The 23,823-nt window shown below is 39.8% G+C and overlaps 1 protein-coding gene across 1 annotated transcript in view; it reads right to left on the bottom strand.

Annotated features, from left to right (window-relative positions):
• Positions 1-23,823, bottom strand: part of LOC110523598 (astrotactin-2-like) — a 418,825-nt gene that overhangs the window by 196,388 nt on the left and 198,614 nt on the right. The window contains exon 10 of the mRNA XM_036977273.2: positions 21,304-21,441. Coding sequence (XP_036833168.2) covers positions 21,304-21,441 — 138 coding nt within the window. The remainder of the gene's footprint in view (positions 1-21,303; positions 21,442-23,823) is intronic.

Here is a 23,823-nt window from a genome sequence, read left to right on the forward strand (position 1 = left end):
GGTGTTAGAATGGCCAAGTCAAAGTCCAGACCTGAATCCAATCGAGAATCTGTGGAAAGAACTGAAAACTGCTGTTCACAAATGCTCTCCATCCAACCTCACTGAGCTCGAGCTGTTTTGCAAGGAGGAATGGGAAAAAATGTCAGTCTCTCGATGTGCAAAACTGATAGAGACATACCCCAAGCGACTTACAGCTGTAATCGCAGCAAAAGGTGGAGCTACAAAGTATTAACTTAAGGGGGCTGAATAATTTTGCACGCCCAATTTTTCAGTTTTTGAAATACACTGACCTACTAAAATACTGATGTGTGAATTAAAATGCATGAAATATCTAAAAGCCTGGATCCCTCAAAAATGTTTTGTTAACATGTACTGTGGGAGTGTGAATATTACACACAGGTATCCTTACAAATGTGGTGAGATTATTTCAAACATGCTTCTTCTTCAGACTTTGTAATGCAATTCTGTTCATGCAAAGGTTGACTGGTCTGCAGTTAGTCTAGATGGAATGGGTTGAACCTTTATTTCAGCTCAAGCTAGTAGTGAGTAATGCAGTGAGTTGGTCACTCTATTCAAAGCACATTTCCTCACTCATCTAACCTATTCAAAATCAGAGAGAGAGAGAGAGAGGGAGAAAGATTACTGCTAAGAAAAAAATACAGTGCCTTGCGAAAGTATTCGGCCCCCTTGAACTTTGCGACCTTTTGCCACATTTCAGGCTTCAAACATAAAGATATAAAACTGTATTTTTTTGTGAAGAATCAACATCAAGTGGGACACAATCATGAAGTGGAACGACATTTATTGGATATTTCAAACTTTTTTAACAAATCAAAAACTGAAAAATTGGGCGTGCAAAATTATTCAGCCCCCTTAAGTTAATACTTTGTAGCGCCACCTTTTGCTGCGATTACAGCTGTAAGTCGCTTGGGGTATGTCTCTATCAGTTTTGCACATCGAGAGACTGAAATCTTTTCCCATTCCTCCTTGCAAAACAGCTCGAGCTCAGTGAGGTTGAATGGAGAGCATTTGTGAACAGCAGTTTTCAGTTCTTTCCACAGATTCTCGATTGGATTCAGGTCTGGACTTTGACTTGGCCATTCTAACACCTGGATATGTTTATTTTTGAACCATTCCATTGTAGATTTTGCTTTATGTTTTGGATCATTGTCTTGTTGGAAGACAAATCTCCGTCCCAGTCTCAGGTCTTTTGCAGACTCCATCAGGTTTTCTTCCAGAATGGTCCTGTATTTGGCTCCATCCATCTTCCCATCAATTTTAACCATCTTCCCTGTCCCCGCTGAAGAAAAGCAGGCCCAAACCATGATGCTGCCACCACCATGTTTGACAGTGGGGATGGTGTGTTCAGCTGTGTTGCTTTTACGCCAAACATAACGTTTTGCATTGTTGCCAAAAAGTTAAATTTTGGTTTCATCTGACCAGAGCACCTTCTTCCACATGTTTGATGGGTCTCCCAGGTGGCTTGTGGCAAACTTTAAACGACACTTTTTATGGATATCTTTAAGAAATGGCTTTCTTCTTGCCACTCTTCCATAAAGGACAGATTTGTGCAATATACGACTGATTGTTGTCCTATGGACAGAGTCTCCCACCTCAGCAGTAGATCTCTGCAGTTCATCCAGAGTGATCATGGGCCTCTTGGCTGCATCTCTGATCAGTCTTCTCCTTGTATGAGCTGAAAATTTAGAGGGACGGCCAGGTCTTGGTAGATTTGCAGTGGTCTGATACTCCTTCCATTTCAATATTATCGCTTGCACAGTGCTCCTTGGGATGTTTAAAGCTTGGGAAATCTTTTTGTATCCAAATCCGGCTTTAAACTTCTTCACAACAGTATCTCGGACCTGCCTGGTATGTTCCTTGTTCTTCATGATGCTCTCTGCGCTTTTAACGGACCTCTGAGACTATCACAGTGCAGGTGCATTTATACGGAGACTTGATTACACACAGATGGATTGTATTTATCATCATTAGTCATTTAGGTCAACATTGGATCCTTCAGAGATCCTCACTGAACTTCTGGAGAGAGTTTGCTGCACTGAAAGTAAAGGGGCTGAATAATTTTGCACGCCCAATTTTTCAGTTTTTGAAATGTTAAAAAAGTTTGAAATATCCAATAAATGTCGTTCCACTTCATGATTGTGTCCCACTTGTTGTTGATTCTTCACAAAAAAATACAGTTTTATATCTTTATGTTTGAAGCCTGAAATGTGGCATAAGGTCGCAAAGTTCAAGGGGGACGAATACTTTCGCAAGGCACTGTTTATTCGATATGACAAGTCCTTCAGCTCTGTAGAGCAGTAAACATGAAACTGACACACTGGACTGACCAAAAGAATGACCTGGCCACCTATGCATACTGAATGGAATTGCCATGGGAATTCACTTCTTAAAAAAAACAAAAAAACATCCATACAGTCTTAATGAGATGTCAGAAATGATTAATGGTCTAAGAATGGACATTGATCGTTAATAAGGATAACACCATCAGTGGTAATAGGGAAATGCAATTAAATCAAATAAAATGGTGCCAAACTAGAACCAAAATATTGGAACCCTAAATTGCACCTGCAATGAATAATAGTGGTTGAATGCTATACACAATAGACCCTCCGTTTCAACTCACATATGCTTGCCTCTGGCACACATTCAATTATATATAAACCAATAATCGCCCCCACAATATACAGGCATCAGTGTGGGAGTTGTGAGGTGTGGGGGAGGGGATTTTCTTGGTGAAGAAAACAATATTTGCTATAGCTTCAATTTAAGCCTTCGAGAAAGTGTGTGCCCTCAGGCCTGGAGGGAAGCAAAAGTCATTCCGTTACCCAAGAATAGTAAAGCCCCCTTAACTGGCTCAAATAGCTGACCATTCAGCCTGTTACCAACCCTTAGTAAACTTTTGGAAAAAATTGTGTTTGTCCAGATACAATGCTATTTTACAGTAAACAAATTGAAAACAGGCTTTCAACATTCATTCATTCAACAAGCACAGCACTTACACAAATGACTGATAATTGGCTGAGAGAAATTGATGATAAAAATATTGTGGGCGCTGATTTGTTAGACATTGTGGCTTTTGACATTATCGATGGGGAGAAGTCTGTCCATAATAAAGTGCTGCTTTGTCTTCTTAACAACACTATCAACAAGGCGGATCCTACAGGCCCTAGTTTTGTTGCACCTGCACTACCGTTGAGTTGTGTGGTCAGGTGCCACAAAGACGGACTTAGAGAAATTACAATTGGCTCAGAACAGGGCAGTACGGCTAGTCCTTAAATGTACACAGGGAGCTAATATTAACGATATGCATGTTAATCTCTCCTGGCTGAGATTGACTTCATCACAACTTGTTTTTGTAAGAAGTGTTGACAAGCTGAATGCACAGAGCTGTCTGTTTAAACAACTAGCACACAGCTCAGACACCCATGCATACCCCACATGACATGTCACCAGAGGTCTCTTCACAATCCCCAAGTCCATAACAGACTATGGGAGGCGCACATAACTACATAGAGCCATGACTACATGGAACTCTATTCCACATCAGGTAACTGAGGCAAACAGTAGAATCATATTTATAAAACAGATACAAATACACCTTATGGAACAGCGGGGACTGTGAAGAGACACACACACAAGTACAGACACACACATATGCACACACTCTACACACACGTACATTCTAATATTATTGTATGGTGGTATTATAAATGTTGTATTGTAGATATGTAGTGGTGTAATAATATAATAATTATATGATGTACTGTTTTATATTTGGTTTTATGTGTAATGTAAGTTCCTTAATGTGTTTGGACCCCAGGAAGAGTAGCTGATGTCTTGGATCCTAATAAACACAAATACACTGACCTACTAAAATACTGATGTGTGAATTAAAATGCATGAAATATCTAAAAGCCTGGATCCCTCAAAAATGTTTTGTTAACATGTACTGTGGGAGTGTGAATATTACACACAGGTAGCCTTACAAATGTGGTGAGATTATTTCAAACATGCTTCTTCTTCAGACTTTGTAATGCAATTCTGTTCATGCAAAGGTTGACTGGTCTGCAGTTAGTCTAGATGGAATGGGTTGAACCTTTATTTCAGCTCAAGCTAGTAGTGAGTAATGCAGTGAGTTGGTCACTCTATTCAAAGCACATTTCCTCACTCATCTAACCTATTCAAAATCAGAGAGAGAGAGAGAGAGGGAGAAAGATTACTGCTAAGAAAAAAATACAGTGCCTTGCGAAAGTATTCGGCCCCCTTGAACTTTGCGACCTTTTGCCACATTTCAGGCTTCAAACATAAAGATATAAAACTGTATTTTTTTGTGAAGAATCAACATCAAGTGGGACACAATCATGAAGTGGAACGACATTTATTGGATATTTCAAACTTTTTTAACAAATCAAAAACTGAAAAATTGGGCGTGCAAAATTATTCAGCCCCCTTAAGTTAATACTTTGTAGCGCCACCTTTTGCTGCGATTACAGCTGTAAGTCGCTTGGGGTATGTCTCTATCAGTTTTGCACATCGAGAGACTGAAATCTTTTCCCATTCCTCCTTGCAAAACAGCTCGAGCTCAGTGAGGTTGAATGGAGAGCATTTGTGAACAGCAGTTTTCAGTTCTTTCCACAGATTCTCGATTGGATTCAGGTCTGGACTTTGACTTGGCCATTCTAACACCTGGATATGTTTATTTTTGAACCATTCCATTGTAGATTTTGCTTTATGTTTTGGATCATTGTCTTGTTGGAAGACAAATCTCCGTCCCAGTCTCAGGTCTTTTGCAGACTCCATCAGGTTTTCTTCCAGAATGGTCCTGTATTTGGCTCCATCCATCTTCCCATCAATTTTAACCATCTTCCCTGTCCCCGCTGAAGAAAAGCAGGCCCAAACCATGATGCTGCCACCACCATGTTTGACAGTGGGGATGGTGTGTTCAGCTGTGTTGCTTTTACGCCAAACATAACGTTTTGCATTGTTGCCAAAAAGTTAAATTTTGGTTTCATCTGACCAGAGCACCTTCTTCCACATGTTTGATGGGTCTCCCAGGTGGCTTGTGGCAAACTTTAAACGACACTTTTTATGGATATCTTTAAGAAATGGCTTTCTTCTTGCCACTCTTCCATAAAGGACAGATTTGTGCAATATACGACTGATTGTTGTCCTATGGACAGAGTCTCCCACCTCAGCAGTAGATCTCTGCAGTTCATCCAGAGTGATCATGGGCCTCTTGGCTGCATCTCTGATCAGTCTTCTCCTTGTATGAGCTGAAAATTTAGAGGGACGGCCAGGTCTTGGTAGATTTGCAGTGGTCTGATACTCCTTCCATTTCAATATTATCGCTTGCACAGTGCTCCTTGGGATGTTTAAAGCTTGGGAAATATTTTTGTATCCAAATCCGGCTTTAAACTTCTTCACAACAGTATCTCGGACCTGCCTGGTATGTTCCTTGTTCTTCATGATGCTCTCTGCGCTTTTAACGGACCTCTGAGACTATCACAGTGCAGGTGCATTTATACGGAGACTTGATTACACACAGGTGGATTGTATTTATCATCATTAGTCATTTAGGTCAACATTGGATCATTCAGAGATCCTCACTGAACTTCTGGAGAGAGTTTGCTGCACTGAAAGTAAAGGGGCTGAATAATTTTGCACGCCCAATTTTTCAGTTTTTGATTTGTTAAAAAAGTTTGAAATATCTATTAAATGTCGTTCCACTTCATGATTGTGTCCCACTTGTTGTTGATTCTTCACAAAAAAATACAGTTTTATATCTTTATGTTTGAAGCCTGAAATGTGGCAAAAGGTCGCAAAGTTCAAGGGGGCCGAATACTTTCGCAAGGCACTGTAGATAAAATATGATAAGAGAATGGTAGAGAGAAAGACCGAACCAAGAAACAGTTACCTAGAACCAGACTCCCAAGTACATGTGGTCGCTCCTTGCTGTTTTGTGAAATTAGTTTCTAGCAGCAGTGGAGATGACCTATTAAAGTCGCCGCCTCTAATCACTTCCTAGTCCCACTATCAGGAGCTGCTACTCACTTCCCTGTAGTGCCACTAGCAGTGCCTGCACCGCACTAGCGTTGATGTTGGACTTATATCAGAGCGTACATGTCCCTACGCCTTTTAATAAGCCCTAGTGCAAAACAAGGTTTGACTCAACAACACGTCTGTTGCATATAAGCAGGTTCTAACAATGATTATGGCTAGCGTATCTAGCCATGGTAATCACTACAGGGATCTCGCTCTCTCTCCTTATTTATTTATTTCCCCTTCTCTCATGGTATTACTTTGCTTGAGAGAAATTGAGTTCAATTAAAAAAACAGAACAGCTTCAGGCCCCTTGATCATTTCAGCCCAAAGTCCCACAGCTCTATAGGGTGACTGTTTAAAACTGAGATGTGTGTTTTGGTACTGAGACAGAAGGCAGATGGCATTACAATGGACAAGTAGAAGTCCCATATGTTGTTATGAATAAGGCCATTAATGCCCAAATCAATAGCTAGTTGAAGGGAAAATGGATCAGAAAACACTTGATGTACCTTTTGTTAGATGTTCAGTCTTTTGACCCTGTCTAGCAATGCTGTATTTAGTGTGCATCCAACATATCTATTTATGCTATTCCCTTCATGTTTTCAAAATAGGAAAAGTACTTACTTTCATTTTAAGTCCCATCTTTCAAACTGCATTAGCAGTCCCACCCAACAATCCCACTTTGATTTTCAGTGATGTCAATTAAGTAAAATAGAAGTTGAGAGACTGGTCCTAGAGATTAGGGTTCAAACCTCAAAGGGCATCTTCACACAGGTAAATATCAAAGTACATGAGTTAGTCTTTCTCTACTATACAAAAGGTTAGAAGTTTTAATTAAAATAGAGTAGGTCTATGGACCAAAGCCCTGACAACAATTCCTCCTCTCAACCATTAGTTTCCAAGGAAACGGTCAGCTATCTAACACACTCTCACCAAGAAGCTGAACACATACACATGTAGGATCTTAATTGGAGCCAGTTTGCTACAGCAGGAAAATAACCCTTCAGAAACAGGAAATGTGAACTAGTATTTGGATTATACTTCATGGACATTTTTGTAGGGGTTGATACATTTTTCATAAGGGAAAATCAAATCTTCAAAGTGGAAATGACAAGACATTTTAAACGTCAAATACACGACAAGTTTAAAATGCCCTGCATTGCAGGGAAGTTCTCCTGCAACACAGTGATCAAATTAAGATCCTACATATTCAGCAGCAGAAAATGTAACATTTCACTGTTTGGGAAAACTAAAACTGAATAGCTGTACTGTTTGAGGTTGTGGACCAGGTGTATTTTATACTGATAACAAGTTCAAACAGGTGCTATTAATACAGGTAACGAGTGGAGGACAGAGGAGCCTTACACTATCCACGTTGAACCCCACGTTGAACCCCAAACTGCACCTACAGGTCTGTGAGAGCCAGAAATCTTGCTTGTTTGTAGGTGACCAAATACTTATTTTCCACCATAATTTGCAAATAAATTCATTAAAAATCCTACAATGTGATTTTCTGGATTTTTTTTTTCTAATTTCGTCTGTCATGGTTGAAGTGTACCTATGATGAAAATTACAGGCCTCTCTCATCTTTTTAAGTAGGAGAACTTGCACAATTGGTGGCTGACTAAATACTTTTTTGCCCCACTGTATTTGCCTGAGCAAGTTGAGCAAATATAACCACATTAGCACCCATGGAGAGGGAGCCCTCTAGCATTGGTCACGAATGAATACAGGGCTTACATGTTGAAATCTGCTATTAGAACCAATCTATTAAACTGTGAGCTCTGACAATATTCCTAGCTCCCCTATAAACCCTACTGTCGAAGCTGCTGCAGAATCCGCTGCCTCACTACCACAGTAGATTAGATGCAATTCCTTAAATGACGCTCAGGAGAACCTCCTCTCACACCAGCAATACATCTGAGCATATCCAATGACAATGTACCAAAACAGGGCTCTGAAACATGTGTTAAGCCGAGTGGTGCAAACAGTTATGGTAATAAGACAGTTAAGCCTCATAGGCTAATGTAGGCTGTAAAACATGTAGGCTAAGCTAACCTATAGTTTATATCAACGGTGCCTGTTGTTATGGTAATAAGACAGTTAAGCCTCATAGGCTAATGTAGGCTGTAAAACATGTAGGCTAAGCTAACCTGTAGTTTATATCAATGGTGCATGTTGTTATGGTAATGGGGCGGCAGGGTAGCCTAGTGGTTAGAGTGTTGGACTAGTAACCGGAAGGTTGCGAGTTCAAACCCCCGAGCTGACAAGGTACAAATCTGTCGTTCTGCCCCTGAACAGGCAGTTAACCCACTGTTCCCAGGCCGTCATTGAAAATAAGAATTTGTTCTTAACTGACTTGCCTGGTTAAATAAAGGTAAAATAAAAATAAAAAAAAATAATAATAAGACAGTTGAGCCTCATAGGCTAATGTAGGCTGTAAAACATGAAGTCTAAGCTAACCTATAGTTTATATCAACGGTGCCTGTTGTTATGGTAATAAGACAGTTAAGCCTCATAGGCTAATGTAGGCTGTAAAACATGTAGGCTAAGCTAACCTGTAGTTTATATCAATGGTGTTATGGTAATAAGACAGTTGAGCCTCATAGGCTAATGTAGGCTGTAAAACATGTAGTCTAAGCTAACCTATAGTTTATATCAATGGTAACTGTTGTTATGGTAATAAGACAGTTAAGCCCAATAGGCTAATGTAGGCTGTAAAACATGTAGGCTAAGCTAACCTATAGTTTATATCAACGGTGCCTGTTGTTATGGTAATAAGACAGTTAAGCCTCATAGGCTAATGTAGGCTGTAAAACATGTAGGATAAGCTAACCTATAGTTGATATAAACGGTGCCTGTTGTTAGAGGATGTTCAAAAGGTTGTCTTTTTTTGTAAACTCTTAAATTGCGTGAGTAGGTGAACAGAATGGAAGTGAATCACTTCCTACTTCCAAGATTCACTATTCATAACAAACTATTACATAGCTCTCCACATTTCTTATGTAGGAAATGTATATTTGTTTCTCTCCAATCCATTTGAAGTGTTTGAAATGGCTCAGCAGCTCATTTTGAGTGGAGTTTAGCTGGTGCTTCACCAATTTGTTTGTGTGGATGCAGCAGATGAAATAGTGCATAGCTTTGACCTATTTGAACGGACTGCACAAATTGCTTAAATACCATTTGGTGTCTTAAATCATATGGGATCAAACTGAATAGTACAGCACATACGCATTTCAAACTTCACATAGGGCAAGATTGAATAGGTTTTACAATTACAACACAAAGGATGAAGGGAAAAAAGGGGAAAAAACAGGACAGGCTTTGTCAAGTATCTGGAAGCTCATTCAGTATTTATTGTTCACTTTACATTTTGAGATTTCAATGTAAAGTCCTCCAGGTGACACTTCTGGGATTTTGAATGCCTTAGTTACTCTTCAAGGGAGGTTGAGAAGAGTAACATGATTATGCAGACGTAAAGTGATATCCCATTTATCAAACAAAGAAAATGTTGAAGTACAGTAATTGCCACAATTCTGTTACTCGTACAGAAAGCTCATGTGTATTGTTTTGTTACGAACATGTCACACTTCTCATATTGTCTATAATGTATATACCGTGTAGTGTGGCGTTTTCAAAGTGGGCATATTTTGTTATGAAATTACAGCCGCTATTTGTTATTCGATTCTATCATTGCCAGCCTTGTAAATAACTTCTGGAATGGACTAGAAATGAGAAAATAGAACAACAATCAATCCACTGATATTATTTTTGGTCTTTGGCCATGCAGTCAATTACTGTTCCATCTCCATTTGAGGCTGGTCATTTGCAGGCAGTAATCCACAGCAGAGAAATGTGCTCAATGAAAGTAATCAGACAAGATATGAAGCTTTTAGCTTTCCCCGAAGGCAAATAATGTGATAAAAAAGAGATACATGTAATATTTAAATAACGTATAAGTGTCTGCACTACTGTAAATAGGCATTTCATTATGACAGGTGGAAAATAGAAAGGGAAAGATGCCTGTAAAGAAAATATAATTGATAAGGAAGATTTTAAGAAAAAATTAAATCATCCCTTCAATGCTCCTGGGAAATGTACCTCCAGCGTGTAACCTTTCATCCCCATGTACCTCTCTACCTGTCCTAGAAGAACCACAGTCATCGCTAACAAAACTGCTATATATAGCCCCCTCCTCATTCTGCACCTGGCCAAGTCAAATGTCTCTGCTCTGACACACACACACGCACAGACACACATGCGCTCACACACACAGACACACACCCAAGGTATGCTGGATCTCTCGTCAACACCCTCAGGGCGCTGCCACTCTTATCTGCCCTTGCTAGTGCCCCTTTAAAGTTAATAAAGAATCATTAGTCATGTGTCACCTCTCATAGCCCTGTCATGCTTTACACACCTACGGCACAATCACACTGAAATGCTTAATGGTGGCACCTTTCTGAAAGCCAACAAATCCATAATAAAAAAGTTTGCCCTTAGCCCGGGTCTCTCCATCTCTACCTCAGACTCCCTCTCCATCTCCCCCTCCCACACACACACACACACCCTATTTGCGCACTCTCTTTATTTTTGGCAGCTCTCTTTTCTCAGCTAGCTTACATCCTGCAACAGTAACACATGGCTTTCTGTGCATCATCTGAGCTTGCCATACATACAAGCATTGACAAACGACTCCTCTCTGGAGGAAAATACAGAGGGATGAAGGTGAACGGAGAGAAATAACGGGTTGTGTGGCCGTGTGGAGCGTGCTATCACTTCTCCTCATACATGGCTGAGCTTCTAAAGTGAAAGATAAAACAAACAGAAGTCATCCAAACTCACACCCTGCCCTGTGCCCTGGGCATGCATTTGAAATTAGTAACTGTTCTATGTTCTATGTTCTATGTCACGTGGTACTTCCAATGTAACTGCCTGTATATCATCAATGAGTCTGTCCTGCCCTTGTGCCATATGTCAGAGAATACTGATCATTCATATACATGTAGTGTATGTATTAGTTCACTGGCTAAAGAGTACCTGCACTTCTGATTCCAACCCTGTGCAAATCTACTTCTAATTGCACCTCTGTATCCAAGCCATTAGTCCATCATGAATATATTTTCTGGCACATAGTGCAGATGCTGGACGCAGTAGCATCTAAACAGTGACTCTAATCTACTTGTTATTCATCTGTGCTCCAGCCTTCCCCTTCTGGGTGATGAATCACCTGACTAACGCTGGGAGTAAAGTTAGAGCAATGCCCCAGCACTATAACTGACTCCGTTATTGGTGTGCCCCACACTTGATTAATGCTTGTGTTCCAGCTCAGCCCACAAATATGCTGACTCTCATCAGGTACTTTTGTCAGATCGGGAGTACATTACCCAATCTTTCTTTTCCCATTCTTTACTTAATCTTAATAGAGAAATCTGGGACGAATGAAAAACGAGGCACACTGAAGTGATAAAACAAAGACTCATCTTAAAGGCCTTTAGTTTGAGAGTGGTCGTCCCATAAATAATATTTTTCGACAGTGGTTTAGAATTGGATGTTGATTTATTCATTTGTTTTTGTCCCAGGTCCCCATTTCCTGGGGTAGCCTATGGCTTTGCATATGATGGTGGGGATGGAATGTTTGAGGTTGGCTTGATCATGTGGATTGGGCTATTCATCACCAGTCCAGGCTGTCACAGACATTGCCACATTATCGGCAGCCTGGTATTGACGGAGCAGTGTTCTTTGAGCACAGTTCAAAATGCTTGATGTGCCATTGATTGGGAGATGTATGAAGTGTTTTTTCGACAGCCTGGCTTTATTCATCTCTGCTGGAAGAAAAATTGAAAATAATACCAATCTTTATTTTGTGGGGGTGATGGTTCAATTAGGTTTGTGATGGACCAATCATATTCTAGACCAGGAGAGCCACACCCAATTCTGCCCAGATTGACCCATTTACAAGCCAATCAGGCCAAGAAAAGTCTAGCCTTGACAAGTCTACAATATGGTATCTCAAAATATCAATGAGTTTTCCCATGTTTGATTAAAGTAACGTTAAACAGCATGTTTAACACAGTATGTTCACCACTACTGCACCTCTGCAATATGCTTCCATTTCAAAACCAACAATAAGCCATTGAATACAGTACAATTAGTACCTCTGATATTGATCTTCCAAAGCATTAATAGCCCAGTGTTATGAGGATATCAGTCTGCTAATCTGGCCGTACATCGCAGCATACCACAGTGGATGGAGATGGTACATTAAAGGAGATTGTCAGAGAAAGGATGTCATGGTGTAGTGGTCATATACGGTAATTGGGGAAGAACCTCAATGGAGAGCGGGTGAAAACGGTATTGTAGCAGTGTGCTGTGGAGATGTAGAGATGATGACACTGGGAAGTCAGATAATATGTTCTAGTCACATCATAAGATTTTCTTTACAGTCATATAATCAACATATTACCAAAGAGCTAGAACTGAATCTATAAGATATTTGACATGTTCTGTGTTTAGTATATATTTGTTGGGGGGTGCAGAATATCCTGTATCATGTGTACGCATAACGCATTTATCTGACAATCCAACATTAGCTACATTATCAGAAAACGGGGAACACACTCGTATCATCAAATCCAGTAATCCTTTTTATTCAGATCATCATAAATCAATGTTCAGCAGTAAGCTCTGCCAACATCACCCCCTGCACTACCATACATACCCATGTTTTAATGTGACTAGTGTATTTAATTCAGAGAATGATTCTTCCCCACAATTGATTACCATCTGGCTTTAAATGCCAGGGCCTTCTCCAGGGATATAATTGGCTTCTGGAACTTAATTAAAACAGACCAGAAATTAACAAAGTTTCAGAGACAGCCAGACAAATTAATATCTCTCAGCATTTTAACTCAGAAAGTTCAAATAGCCTCTTCAAAATGTGGTTGGGAAGAAATTGAATTAGAAAATTGGCTAATCATTCATTACAGCAAGCCTACTCTATTCTTTAAAATCACTATGAGAGAACAGGATGAATGAACAATTGCTGGGTGTACTCTCTTAAAAAGCAGAGGTTTTCTTTGAAAAGACTTGCCGTTATGACTTGTCATCTGTCTGCATTGTTTGCATGGTAGTCATATCGACATACTGCATTGTAGTTGTTTGGTACTTACACCACAGTTCACAGTCGTTCGGTACTTAGGCCTCAATTCATCGTTTTTGGTACTTACAGTGGCTGCTCCACTAAACGTTTTGCGATTATGCTGCAGGACTTAGAGGTAATTTGTGGTTTAGTACGGTACCCTGCGTCACCACTTCATTGCTCCAGACCAGCGCAAGGGGGGAGTTAGAGCACTGATTATGCTTTTGGGTCCTACTGGGTCTCTAACTGATAATAAATGGGCGACATAAACCTAAATAGAAACTGATAATTGTCCACGACTTCAGTATTACTTACTAAAACTGTTGTTACACTAAGGATTTTATTATTTCTTTTGTTTGGAATCTTTTGTTCTTACTGTAGTAGTGTAGGCCACGCCACTCCAGACCAGTCATGTTGTACAGTGCCTGAGTGGCGTAATGGTCTAAGGCAGTGCAAGCTGTGTTGCTACGGATGCTGGTTCAATACTCGTGCTGGCCTCTACTGGGAGACCCATGAGATGACTGAAGGTGTCTGGTTTCTCTCCCTCTAAAAACAGAAATAAATAATAATCATTCTAATTATTTACAAATTAGTACCAATGTCTCACCCCATGTTCAAGAATGGCCTTTTTCCCCCGCTCATTTTACGTTATTTGAAAACAAAATCATCCTCCAAAACATTGTTCTTTTTTAAACAATGCGATTATTATTATTATTCATTTAGAATTATATAAAAGCCTGTTTGATATTCTCACAGGTATATTATTAACCCTGTTATTAGCAAGACAATATATATTGGTCATGGCTCCTGAGTGGCGCACAATGGGATTGCCTTGCAGTTCTCCAGCTGTATCCACTGAAAGCGTGCAAGGTTCAGGGGGCATGGGATTAGTGCCAGTCTGCACGTTCAAACAAATACAAATGAACTAATAATGGCATCTTTATGTTTTCGTTAATAAAATAATGATAAAAATACTCTTTCAAAATGCCAATGTTTATTTAGTTATGGATCCATAACAAATTACTATGGGAATAAATATCACTGAATTACAGAAATATCCTCCATTCCTCTATATGTAATTAATGACAGAGATTTTACGCCATATTTTTCGTTATACTGTGGCCTACCATAGGCGACTTGAGTCTCACTAGTGTTGAGTAATGTGCTGTTAAAAGTGATTTAGGTCTTATTTATTTAAAGAGCATATTGAAGTTAGAAGCAATAGGATTTGAAGCAACTGCTCTGAGACAAGCATGGGGACTGGTCTTGATAAATCAATTCGATTTTTATTTTCCCTGAATCTCCATTTGGGTTTGGTTAGACTAGAATTAGAAAATTAGAAGAAAGAGATCTTATGCTCTTAGTGTAACCTTTATTTAACTAGGCAAGTAAGTTATGAACAAATTATTATTTACAAGGACAGCCTACTCCTTCCTCCCTGTCGGGGAATTGAACCCGCATGCCCACAAGGTCTCCCGTATGCCCACACGACACAGGGATTCTTTAACTAAATAGCCCAGTACTGTAGCCAACGACTGTCACATTGTACAGTGCCATATTTTCCTTTCCATCCTAGCGGAAACCCAGGGTTTTTCAAATTTATCTTGGAATAGAAACACCATAATATTAAGCAAATTAATTAAGCAAAACTTAAAATCAGTCCCATGTACTGTGTTCTTACAAAAAAAGGTTTTAAATTCTCTAGTACAGCCAGTATTGAAGGCTATCAAATGCTTCTCAAAGATGCCCTCTGATGGTCAAACTAGCACTAACTAGCATTAATGGTACCAGTGGTTCACACTTAAATAACGTGCCATATAATTCTGCAGCACCATGCAAACTGCGCCGCAGTACGCTGTAACGTTAAAAGAACGAACAACTGTATAATTATCAGAACTGTAAAAACTCACTGCTAGTGAGTGTGTAGGCAGTTGTTCTTAACAAAGACACCGTGTAGACATGTCAACATTGCCTGAATTCCATCCAGCCTTGGGTTCTTGGAGCAACGCATCAATGCTCAGCATCAATACATATATCATGACTATCATGGCTGACTGACGCAGTCTCTGACTGAATACATTTTCTCTTGGAGAGCATTCAGAGGGGTGAGCTGCCCCACAGGATTCCCCACCCCCCAACCAAAACACTTCGCCGAATGATATATTTTCTACAGAAACCCAGTCTAATCACTCATAAAATGTTATGTTCCCTTCGTTAATGTTTTCAAAGTTATTATTTAGTTCCTGGTGTGATGTTAAACAGTAATTAAGGCTGATGAATCATTCAGTAGGCTAGCACTCCCAGCAGACAAAAACCCTCGCTGCTACAGTGGAGTTGGTTGGGTTTGTTTAAATAGGAATTATCTATGTTTCACTGAATAACATTTTCAAACATACTTCCACAGCAGAGCCTTTTCATCATACTGTACAAAGGAGATACAGTACTGCAGCAATGTCTATAACAAGCATCTGGTTAAAGATCTATAGTGGATCATTATTCCTTTATGGTCAAACGGTGTTCAACTTTGCACACACTGTGGTCTTAAATCAAAGGTTTCAAGACAAGACAACTATTCAAAGTCAGCATTGTAACCATCATTATAAGCACAAAAGTAGAACATTAAGGAGTTTATTTGCTGGGTCCAGATGTCCGCTCACACAGCTGACAGCTGTATTAGTGAGGAGAGATTGGACATGTTTGCTTTCACACACACACACACACACACACACACACACACACACACACACACACACACACACACACACACACACACAGCCGCTCTGAGAGTCCCAATTCTCTCAAATTATGCCACTGGAATGGAGCAGGGAACATGCACTGTCCTTTCATAAAGACATGTCGGCTTCGAGATTAATTGCTGTAACGTAAATGGGGCTCTCTGCTGTGCAGCCATAATGGCAAGTCCTCACTCCATTTTAGCTGGTCAATTTGGTGTTCTACTTCTGAACCGGATTTGAACTTGTAATGAAATCTATTCATCACCAGAACACTACTGAGTGATAGTCAAGATATAGAAAAGGCACAGTGGAGTAATTACCTTTTTCTCTGGGTAAAAATAGAGAGAAAAAGATCACCTAGCAACACCAGCTTTCTAAAACGACCAATGCAATCATGCCTGTACCTGTTCATACGTTTGATAAGGTATTTTCAAGTGTTTGTTGAACACTGCTATTGATCTCAACATTGTTCTTCACAGTTTTCTCCCATCACAAGCTTATTCAAATGCTCGTCCTAATTAATTGGCAGTGGGATAGTAATCCTCTTTCTGGGACAACAGAACGTTGGAGTAGTAAGCACAGATGTACACTATTGCCAAGGGAGAGCTCCACTCTCAATTAGGCCTCTCCTCCAGAATCACTAATGAAATGCTGCCTGTCGCCATTTTACGTCCATATGTTAATGTTGTGGCAATTAGTACATGTATCGCCTATGGACCACATACTGTAAAGTAGTTTTCAAACCATTATAAAACAAGAAATTGCTGAAAAGTGATTTTATCAATGTTGCCTGCCTATGCACTAGCATGGTGTATACAGTGAGTCAGACAGTTTTAGATCGAATGCTTAGCCATATCTATCCATCAACCACCACTTAGTTGTTGACATGAGTTGCTGATGTCACTGTAGGCGTTTGTGCTGTGGCTAGAAGTTCTCTGTTGTGGGATGACAGGATACTATTACAATTTTATGCACACTAACATGACCCAAGTAACATTGTAATATATTAAATCTCTTGTGTGTGTCTTATTAATCATATTGTTTGACGTTGACGGAAGTGTAAATGGTCAGAATCATTGTGGAAACTGTGCGAGAGAAAATGCCCTTTAAGCATAGATTGAAACTGAACAAAAGTATAAACGCAACATGCAACAATTCCGAAGATTTGTATGATTTACAGTTCATATAAGGAAAGCAGTCAATTTAAATAAATGAATTAGGCCCTGATCTATACACATGACTGGGAATAAAGATTTGCATCTGCTGTTCACAAATACCTTTAAAAAAATTGGAAAACCAGTCAGTATCTGGTGTGACTAGGGTTGCACATTTTGGGGAATATTCAGAGGTGGAAACTTTCCGTGGGAATTAATGGGAATATATGGGAATTAATGGGAATATATGGGAATTAACGGAAATATATGCAAATTCATATTAATACCATTTAAGTGTCGATGTTTTTTCCATTGGATATATTTACCATATCATAAGGAGACATAATAGCAAATGATTAAATCCTTCCATTAGAAAAAAATATATATTTAGTTACAAATTGAACTTTAATTAAATGAGTTGACTCTTCACATGGAATGATTTCACTGAAAAAAAAGAAAGGGAATATTGAATGATCCCCAACGATCCATCGCGTCTCCTAAAAACTTTTTCAACATACATCCGTAAAATGATAGTCTAGAAACTAATGCTCTGGTTGTCTTCCTCTCAGGCTTCCATGTCTTCTCCCTGGACCTCCTCAATGTCCACCTCTTGAACATCAGACTGAGGCCTCATCTAAACTGTCACTTTCCAACCTTGTTGAGGATGTATCGTTGTCAGGTGAGCCATCCCTTGTATTGGTCAGGCCTTGTATTGGTCAGCCTGTTTCGTGCTTTGGTGTGTGTGTTCCCAAACAAGGACCAGTTGCGCTCTGAGGCGGCTGATGTTGGTGGGATTTGGAGGATGATGGAGACAACAGGGGAAAGAGCCTCAGATCCACAAAGTCCCTTCCACCAGGTGGCTGATGAGATATGTTGGCACGACTGCCATATTGCATCTCCATCCCAAAGCCCTTGCATGGAAGTGTACTTTGCCAGACTGCCAAGAACCTTGCTCTCATCCAGGCGAGACACGGTAGTGATGACACTACAGGCCTTGTTGATCTCTGCACCAGACAGGATGCTCTTGCCAGCATACTTGGGGTCCAACATGTATGCTGCAGTGTGTATGGGCTTCAGGCAGAAGTCCTCATGCTTTTTGATGTATTTCAGAACTGCAGTTGCCTCTGCTTGGAGCAACAATGTAGTGGGCATGGCAGTACGGATATTTCTCTTACATTTACAAGCAGAGTCTGAACATCAGACAGGATGGTATTGTCTCCCTCAATCCATGCAATGGCCACTGTTATAGGTTTCAGGAGTTTCAGGCTGCTTAACACTCTCTCCCAAAATACATCATCCAGGAGGATCCTCTTGATGGGGCTGTCCATATCAGCAGACTGTGACATGGCCATTTCTTGGAGACTCCTTCCCCTCCAGGAGACTGTCTATTTGGTAGTGTTGCTTTTTGAATTGTTTATCTTGGGTCAAACTTTTCGGGTAGCCTTCCACAAGCTTCCCACAATAAGTTGGGTGAATTTTGGCCCATTCCTCCTGATAGAGCTGGTGTAACTGAGTCAGGTTTGTAGGCCTCCTTGCTCGCACACATTTTTTCAGTTCTGCCCACGCATATTCTATAGAATTGAGGTCAGGGCTTTGTGATGGCCACTCCAATACCTTGACTATGTTGTCCTTAAGCCATTTTGCCACAACTTTGGAAATATGCTTGGGGTCATTGTCTATTTGGAAGACCCATTTGCGACCAAGCTTTAACTTCCTGACTGATGTATTGAGATTTTGCTTCCATATATCCACATCATTTTCCTACCTCATGATGCCAACTATTTTGTGATGTGCACCTGTCCCTCCTGCAGCAAAGCATCCTCACAACATGATGCTTCCACCCCAAAACTTCATGATTGGGATGGTATTCTTCGTCTTGCAAGCCTCCCCCTTTTTCCTCCAAACATAACAATGGTGATTATGACCAAATAGTTATATTTTTGTTTCATCAGACAAGAGGACATTTATCCAAAAATTACAATCTTTGTCCCCATGTGCATTTGCAAACCGTAGTCTGGCTTTTTTATGGCGGTTTTGGAGCAGTGGCTTCCTCCTTGCTGAGCGGCCTTTCGGGTTATGTCGATATAGGACTCGTTTTACTGTGGATATAGATACTTTTGTACCTGTTTCCTCCAGCATCTTTACAAGGTCCTTTGCTGTTGTTCAGGAATTCATTTGCACTTTTCGCACCAAAGTACGTTCATCTCTAGGACAGAGAATGCCTCTCCTTCCTGAACGGTATGACGACTGCTTGGTCCCTTGGTGTTTATACTTGCGTACTATTGTTTGTACAGATGAACGTGGTACCTTCAGGCATTTGGAAATTTCTCCCAAGAATGAACCAGAATTGGCTGATTTCTTTTGATTTTCCCATGATGTCAAGCAAAGAGGCATTGAGTTTGAAGGTAGGCTTTGAAATACATCCACAGGTAAATCTCCAATTGACTCAAATTATGTAATTTAGCCTATCAGAAGCTTCTAAAGCCATGAAATAATTTTCTGGAATCGTCCAAGCTGTTTAAAGGCACATTCAACTTATTGTACGTAAACTTCTGACCCACTGGAATTGTGATGCAGAGAATAATCTGTCTGCAAACAATTGTTAGAAAAATTACTTGTGTCATCCACACAGTAGATGTCCTAACCGACTTGCCAAAACTATAGTTTGTTAACAAGACATTTGTGGAGTGGTTGTAATATTAGTTTTTTAATGACTCCAACTTAAGTGTATGTAAACATCTGACTTCAACTGTAGATTGCTACTATAACTCACTGACCCTTCACATACCTAACCATTTTCTTGGCTCTCTTGTAGAGTGTATCCATTGTTTTCAGTGCCATGATGTCCTTGAGGAGCAGATTCAAAGCATGAGCAGCACAGCCAATGCGTGTCATGTGAGGGTAGAGCAAGACAATCACCAGTATTTCTCTGACTACGTTACTCCATTCAGTTAAAACAGCTTCTGATTCCAGGAGGACCATGAGCTGTTGTTATCGATAAGGTGTCTGATTCATCATTTTCACCTCAAATAGAAGTAGATGGAAGTTTGTCAGAGGTTGCTTGTTGTGAGCGCTGAGGGAACTTTATGCATTTGGCCAAAAGATTCTGCATCTTTGGTGCATTCTTCACATTTGATTTGGCACAGTATTTGCTAATGTACACAGCTTTTCCTTCTACATTAGCTGCAGTGAAATGTCTCCACACATCAGATAGTGCCCGTGGCATTTTCCTGTAAAGATTAGAAAAAATGTGTTTAAAAAACCCAAATACAATTCCATGTATGGATAAATAGTTAAATAGTTAGATTAAACAACTCCTTTGTAAGATACATGTTTTAAAATGAAACATGAATGGAAACAGGTGAATTAACACTCCTCAGTTAGCAGGCTCAAGCAAGCTAAAGCCCACATGGTAGCAAAAAATAACTACCAGAAATTGTTAAGTTAGAAATGATTTAAACACACTTTGCTGTAGGCTACCATTTACTAGTTAACATTAACAAAAAATAATCTATGTCATACAAAATATATTCACCCCACACAGTATTATAATCAAAACTTACCAGAAAGCATGAAGTCCTTGGCTCAGACAGTGTAGTAGTGTGGGCTCAATAGCATCTAAAGTAATGATGGACTTATTTTGGCTTATTTGAGCTGTTCTTGCCGACTTGTCGTTTACTTTGAAGAATGTCAAATATAAAATATATTTAGATTTGTTTCACACTTTTTTTGGTTACTACTGATTCCATATGTGTTATGTCATAGTTTTGATGTCTTCACTATTATTCTACAATGTTATTGTCCTCAGCACAAGGTACACTACACCTGTGTAATGATCATGCTGTTTAATCAGCTTCTTGATATGCCACACCTGTCAGGTATATGGAATATTTTGGCAAAGGAGAAATGCTCACTAACAGGGAAGTTAACAAATTTGTGCACAAACATTGAGAGAAACAAGCTTTTGTGCGTATGGAACATTTCTGTTTACATGTTGCATTTATATTTTTGTTCAGTATGTAAATTAAACCTACCCATCATAAAACAGAACCTTAACCATTAGAAGAAAGAAAAATGGACCCCTGATCAGGTTTTTGGAGGTGATCTTCACCCCCACATACAGAGAAGCTTGTATAGGTAAACTGACCTTAGAACAGGTCTCAGAAAATACATCTCTGCCCACACATTGTATTTTTAAAGGTAAACTGACCTGACATCACCAGGGTCCTCTGTCACCAGCACATCAGTCTTGCAACTGGCGATGGGGTTGATTGACAGCTCCACCGGTGGCACCACAAAGCTCTTACTGACTGGCAGCCACAGACCCTGGCCTAGGCTGTAGGACGACCTGCATTTGCACAGAGACAATGAGACACTTAAGTGTCAAAAATGACAAGCACGTGATCATCCTCCATATTAAACCATCAGCTAAATATAAATCAGTCAGCATTTCAACAGCTGGTAAGGGCCTGTCCATTTGACATAGAGCCACAGTCATTTTTGTCTGTTTATATTTGTTATCAATACCATCTGTATCGAAAGCAATGGGGTGGAGGTGGCACCAAAATGCATATCATTAAATTGTGTTTAGCATTAAACTAAAAAGTCAGTGCTTACATGAGGAAAGTTGAGATAAGAGAATATTGATCCATGCTACTGTGCATAATGTTTAGACTTTGGCCAGGGGGCTTTTCCTGACCACATGACCTGACCGATACTCTGTGAGTTCCATCAGTCATTCATCAGTGTTTTCAGTCATTCATCAGTGTTATCAGTCATTCATCAGTGTTATCAGTCATTCAACAGTGTTATCAGTCATTCGTCAGTGTTATCAGTCATTCAACATTGTTATCAGTCATTCAACAGTGTTATCAGTCATTCGTCAGTGTTATCAGTCATTCAACTGTGTTATCAGTCATTCAACTGTGTTATCAGTCATTCAACAGTGTTATCAGTCATTAAACAGTGTTATCAGTCATTAAACAGTGTTATCAGTCATTCAACAGTGTTATCTGTCATTCAACAGTGTTATCAGTCATTTAACAGCGCTACAGCAGTAGTGTTAATATAATCAGTTCTACCACCGCAATTAACATTATGTCATATTACACAATTATCATTAAACATTTTAAATAGTTTACATACAGTTTATTACTGTTAATCCCTGTGTATAAACTCTTACTGAGAATCAGCATTGAGTGTGCAGTGTGATCACTGATCAAGCAACAAATGTTCTCTAAACGAGTTGGGTCATTAGCTTGAGCTGCAAATTTTTTATCGACTAATGGAGTAGGAATATGAAGAGAAAATGTATTCTTGTAGGCTCAATCAAAACTGCATTTCCATGAATTACCAGTGAATAAGAAACACAGGCATAAATAAGGTATAAACGGAACTTGTGAATACACAGATATTAATAAGTTATTACCTTGCAGAAAGAATCTGTGTAGATTATCTTTTAGTCTTCAATAATGATAGACAAAATATACATTTGATTTGAATACAATTCTCATATATTGAGTTATTACTCAATATTGTATTCAAATCAAATGTATATTGTGTGTGTCATTATCAAAGACTGAAAGAGAACTATTATGAATCATAATAACATCTCCTGCTAATGGTTTACGCAACGTGGCTTAGGCTGGCTGTCATGGCCTTGTGACTGACGTTAAGCCATTGCCAATGCTGCGTTATGTTATGGAGACTTCAGCCAATATCTCATTTTATAAGCTCTTTGTCAGTAGTCATTTAAAGAGGTGCTCAGAGCAGTGGGCAGAGTGCGACCGGCCCTGACCTGGGATATAGACAGGAACACAATGAATCAGGCCTGATCAATGGCCACGTCCACTCATAAATAAGACACTGACAGCCAGTATCCCGCTCACTCCGTCCTCTCACTATAGAGCCCATTGATCGGCCCCTGCTCTTCTCCCCATCCATCACACACACCTGGAGGCTTTATCAAAGGTGTGTCTGTGGGGGGTACAAGTGTGTGTGTGTGTGTGTGTGTGTGTGTATGCACGTACATATGCATGTGCGTGAATACAGGAGAGAATCAGAGGGTGATGACAGTTCGGTTAAGAAAAATAAATATGAGATATTCTCAGGGTTTTTTCCCTATAAACTTCCACACCAGGCATTTGATTATGCCAGGGAAAACAGCTTATTCATGAAAAGCTGAGAAAAGATCTGTAGTGATTCTGACAAGAGCGACAGAAAGGCAATATTTGAAATATAATTATCTCTCTCAACTGCAAGGTAGAGGCTCCGAGCGACAAATTCATCATAGGATTTAAGATTATTCTGCGGTGCCATAAAAACCTACAGCCCCATTTCATATTATTTACTGTTTCACTCTTACATCACCTAGTCTATTCTTATTTTGGGAGGTTAAACTATATTCTCTGACACCCCTTCCCAATTTCATGACCTCCCCAATTACAACATACCCCAGAAAGGGGGTATTTTGAAGAAAACCACTAATTTGCTAAAGGCATGGGTTAGAAGCCCAAGGTTCTATTGACTGGCACAGCCACATCCAACTGTACGGAGCATTAGCACTCCTCAGGAAAATGTCACAGAGAATGTCCCTGTCAAGAAAGGCCCTGTGACAAAGGCTGGCACTAAGAGTACTTAAAAGCCCTGTCCATGACATACCCTCTGGCTATTTCTTCACAGGGCCGCATTCTCTGTGTGTGTGTGTGTGTGTGTGCGTGCGTGTGTGCGT

Source organism: Oncorhynchus mykiss, chromosome 5 (genome assembly GCF_057628025.1).
Source record: "Oncorhynchus mykiss isolate SJ-2025 chromosome 5, ASM5762802v1, whole genome shotgun sequence".
Taxonomy (NCBI): domain Eukaryota; kingdom Metazoa; phylum Chordata; class Actinopteri; order Salmoniformes; family Salmonidae; genus Oncorhynchus; species Oncorhynchus mykiss.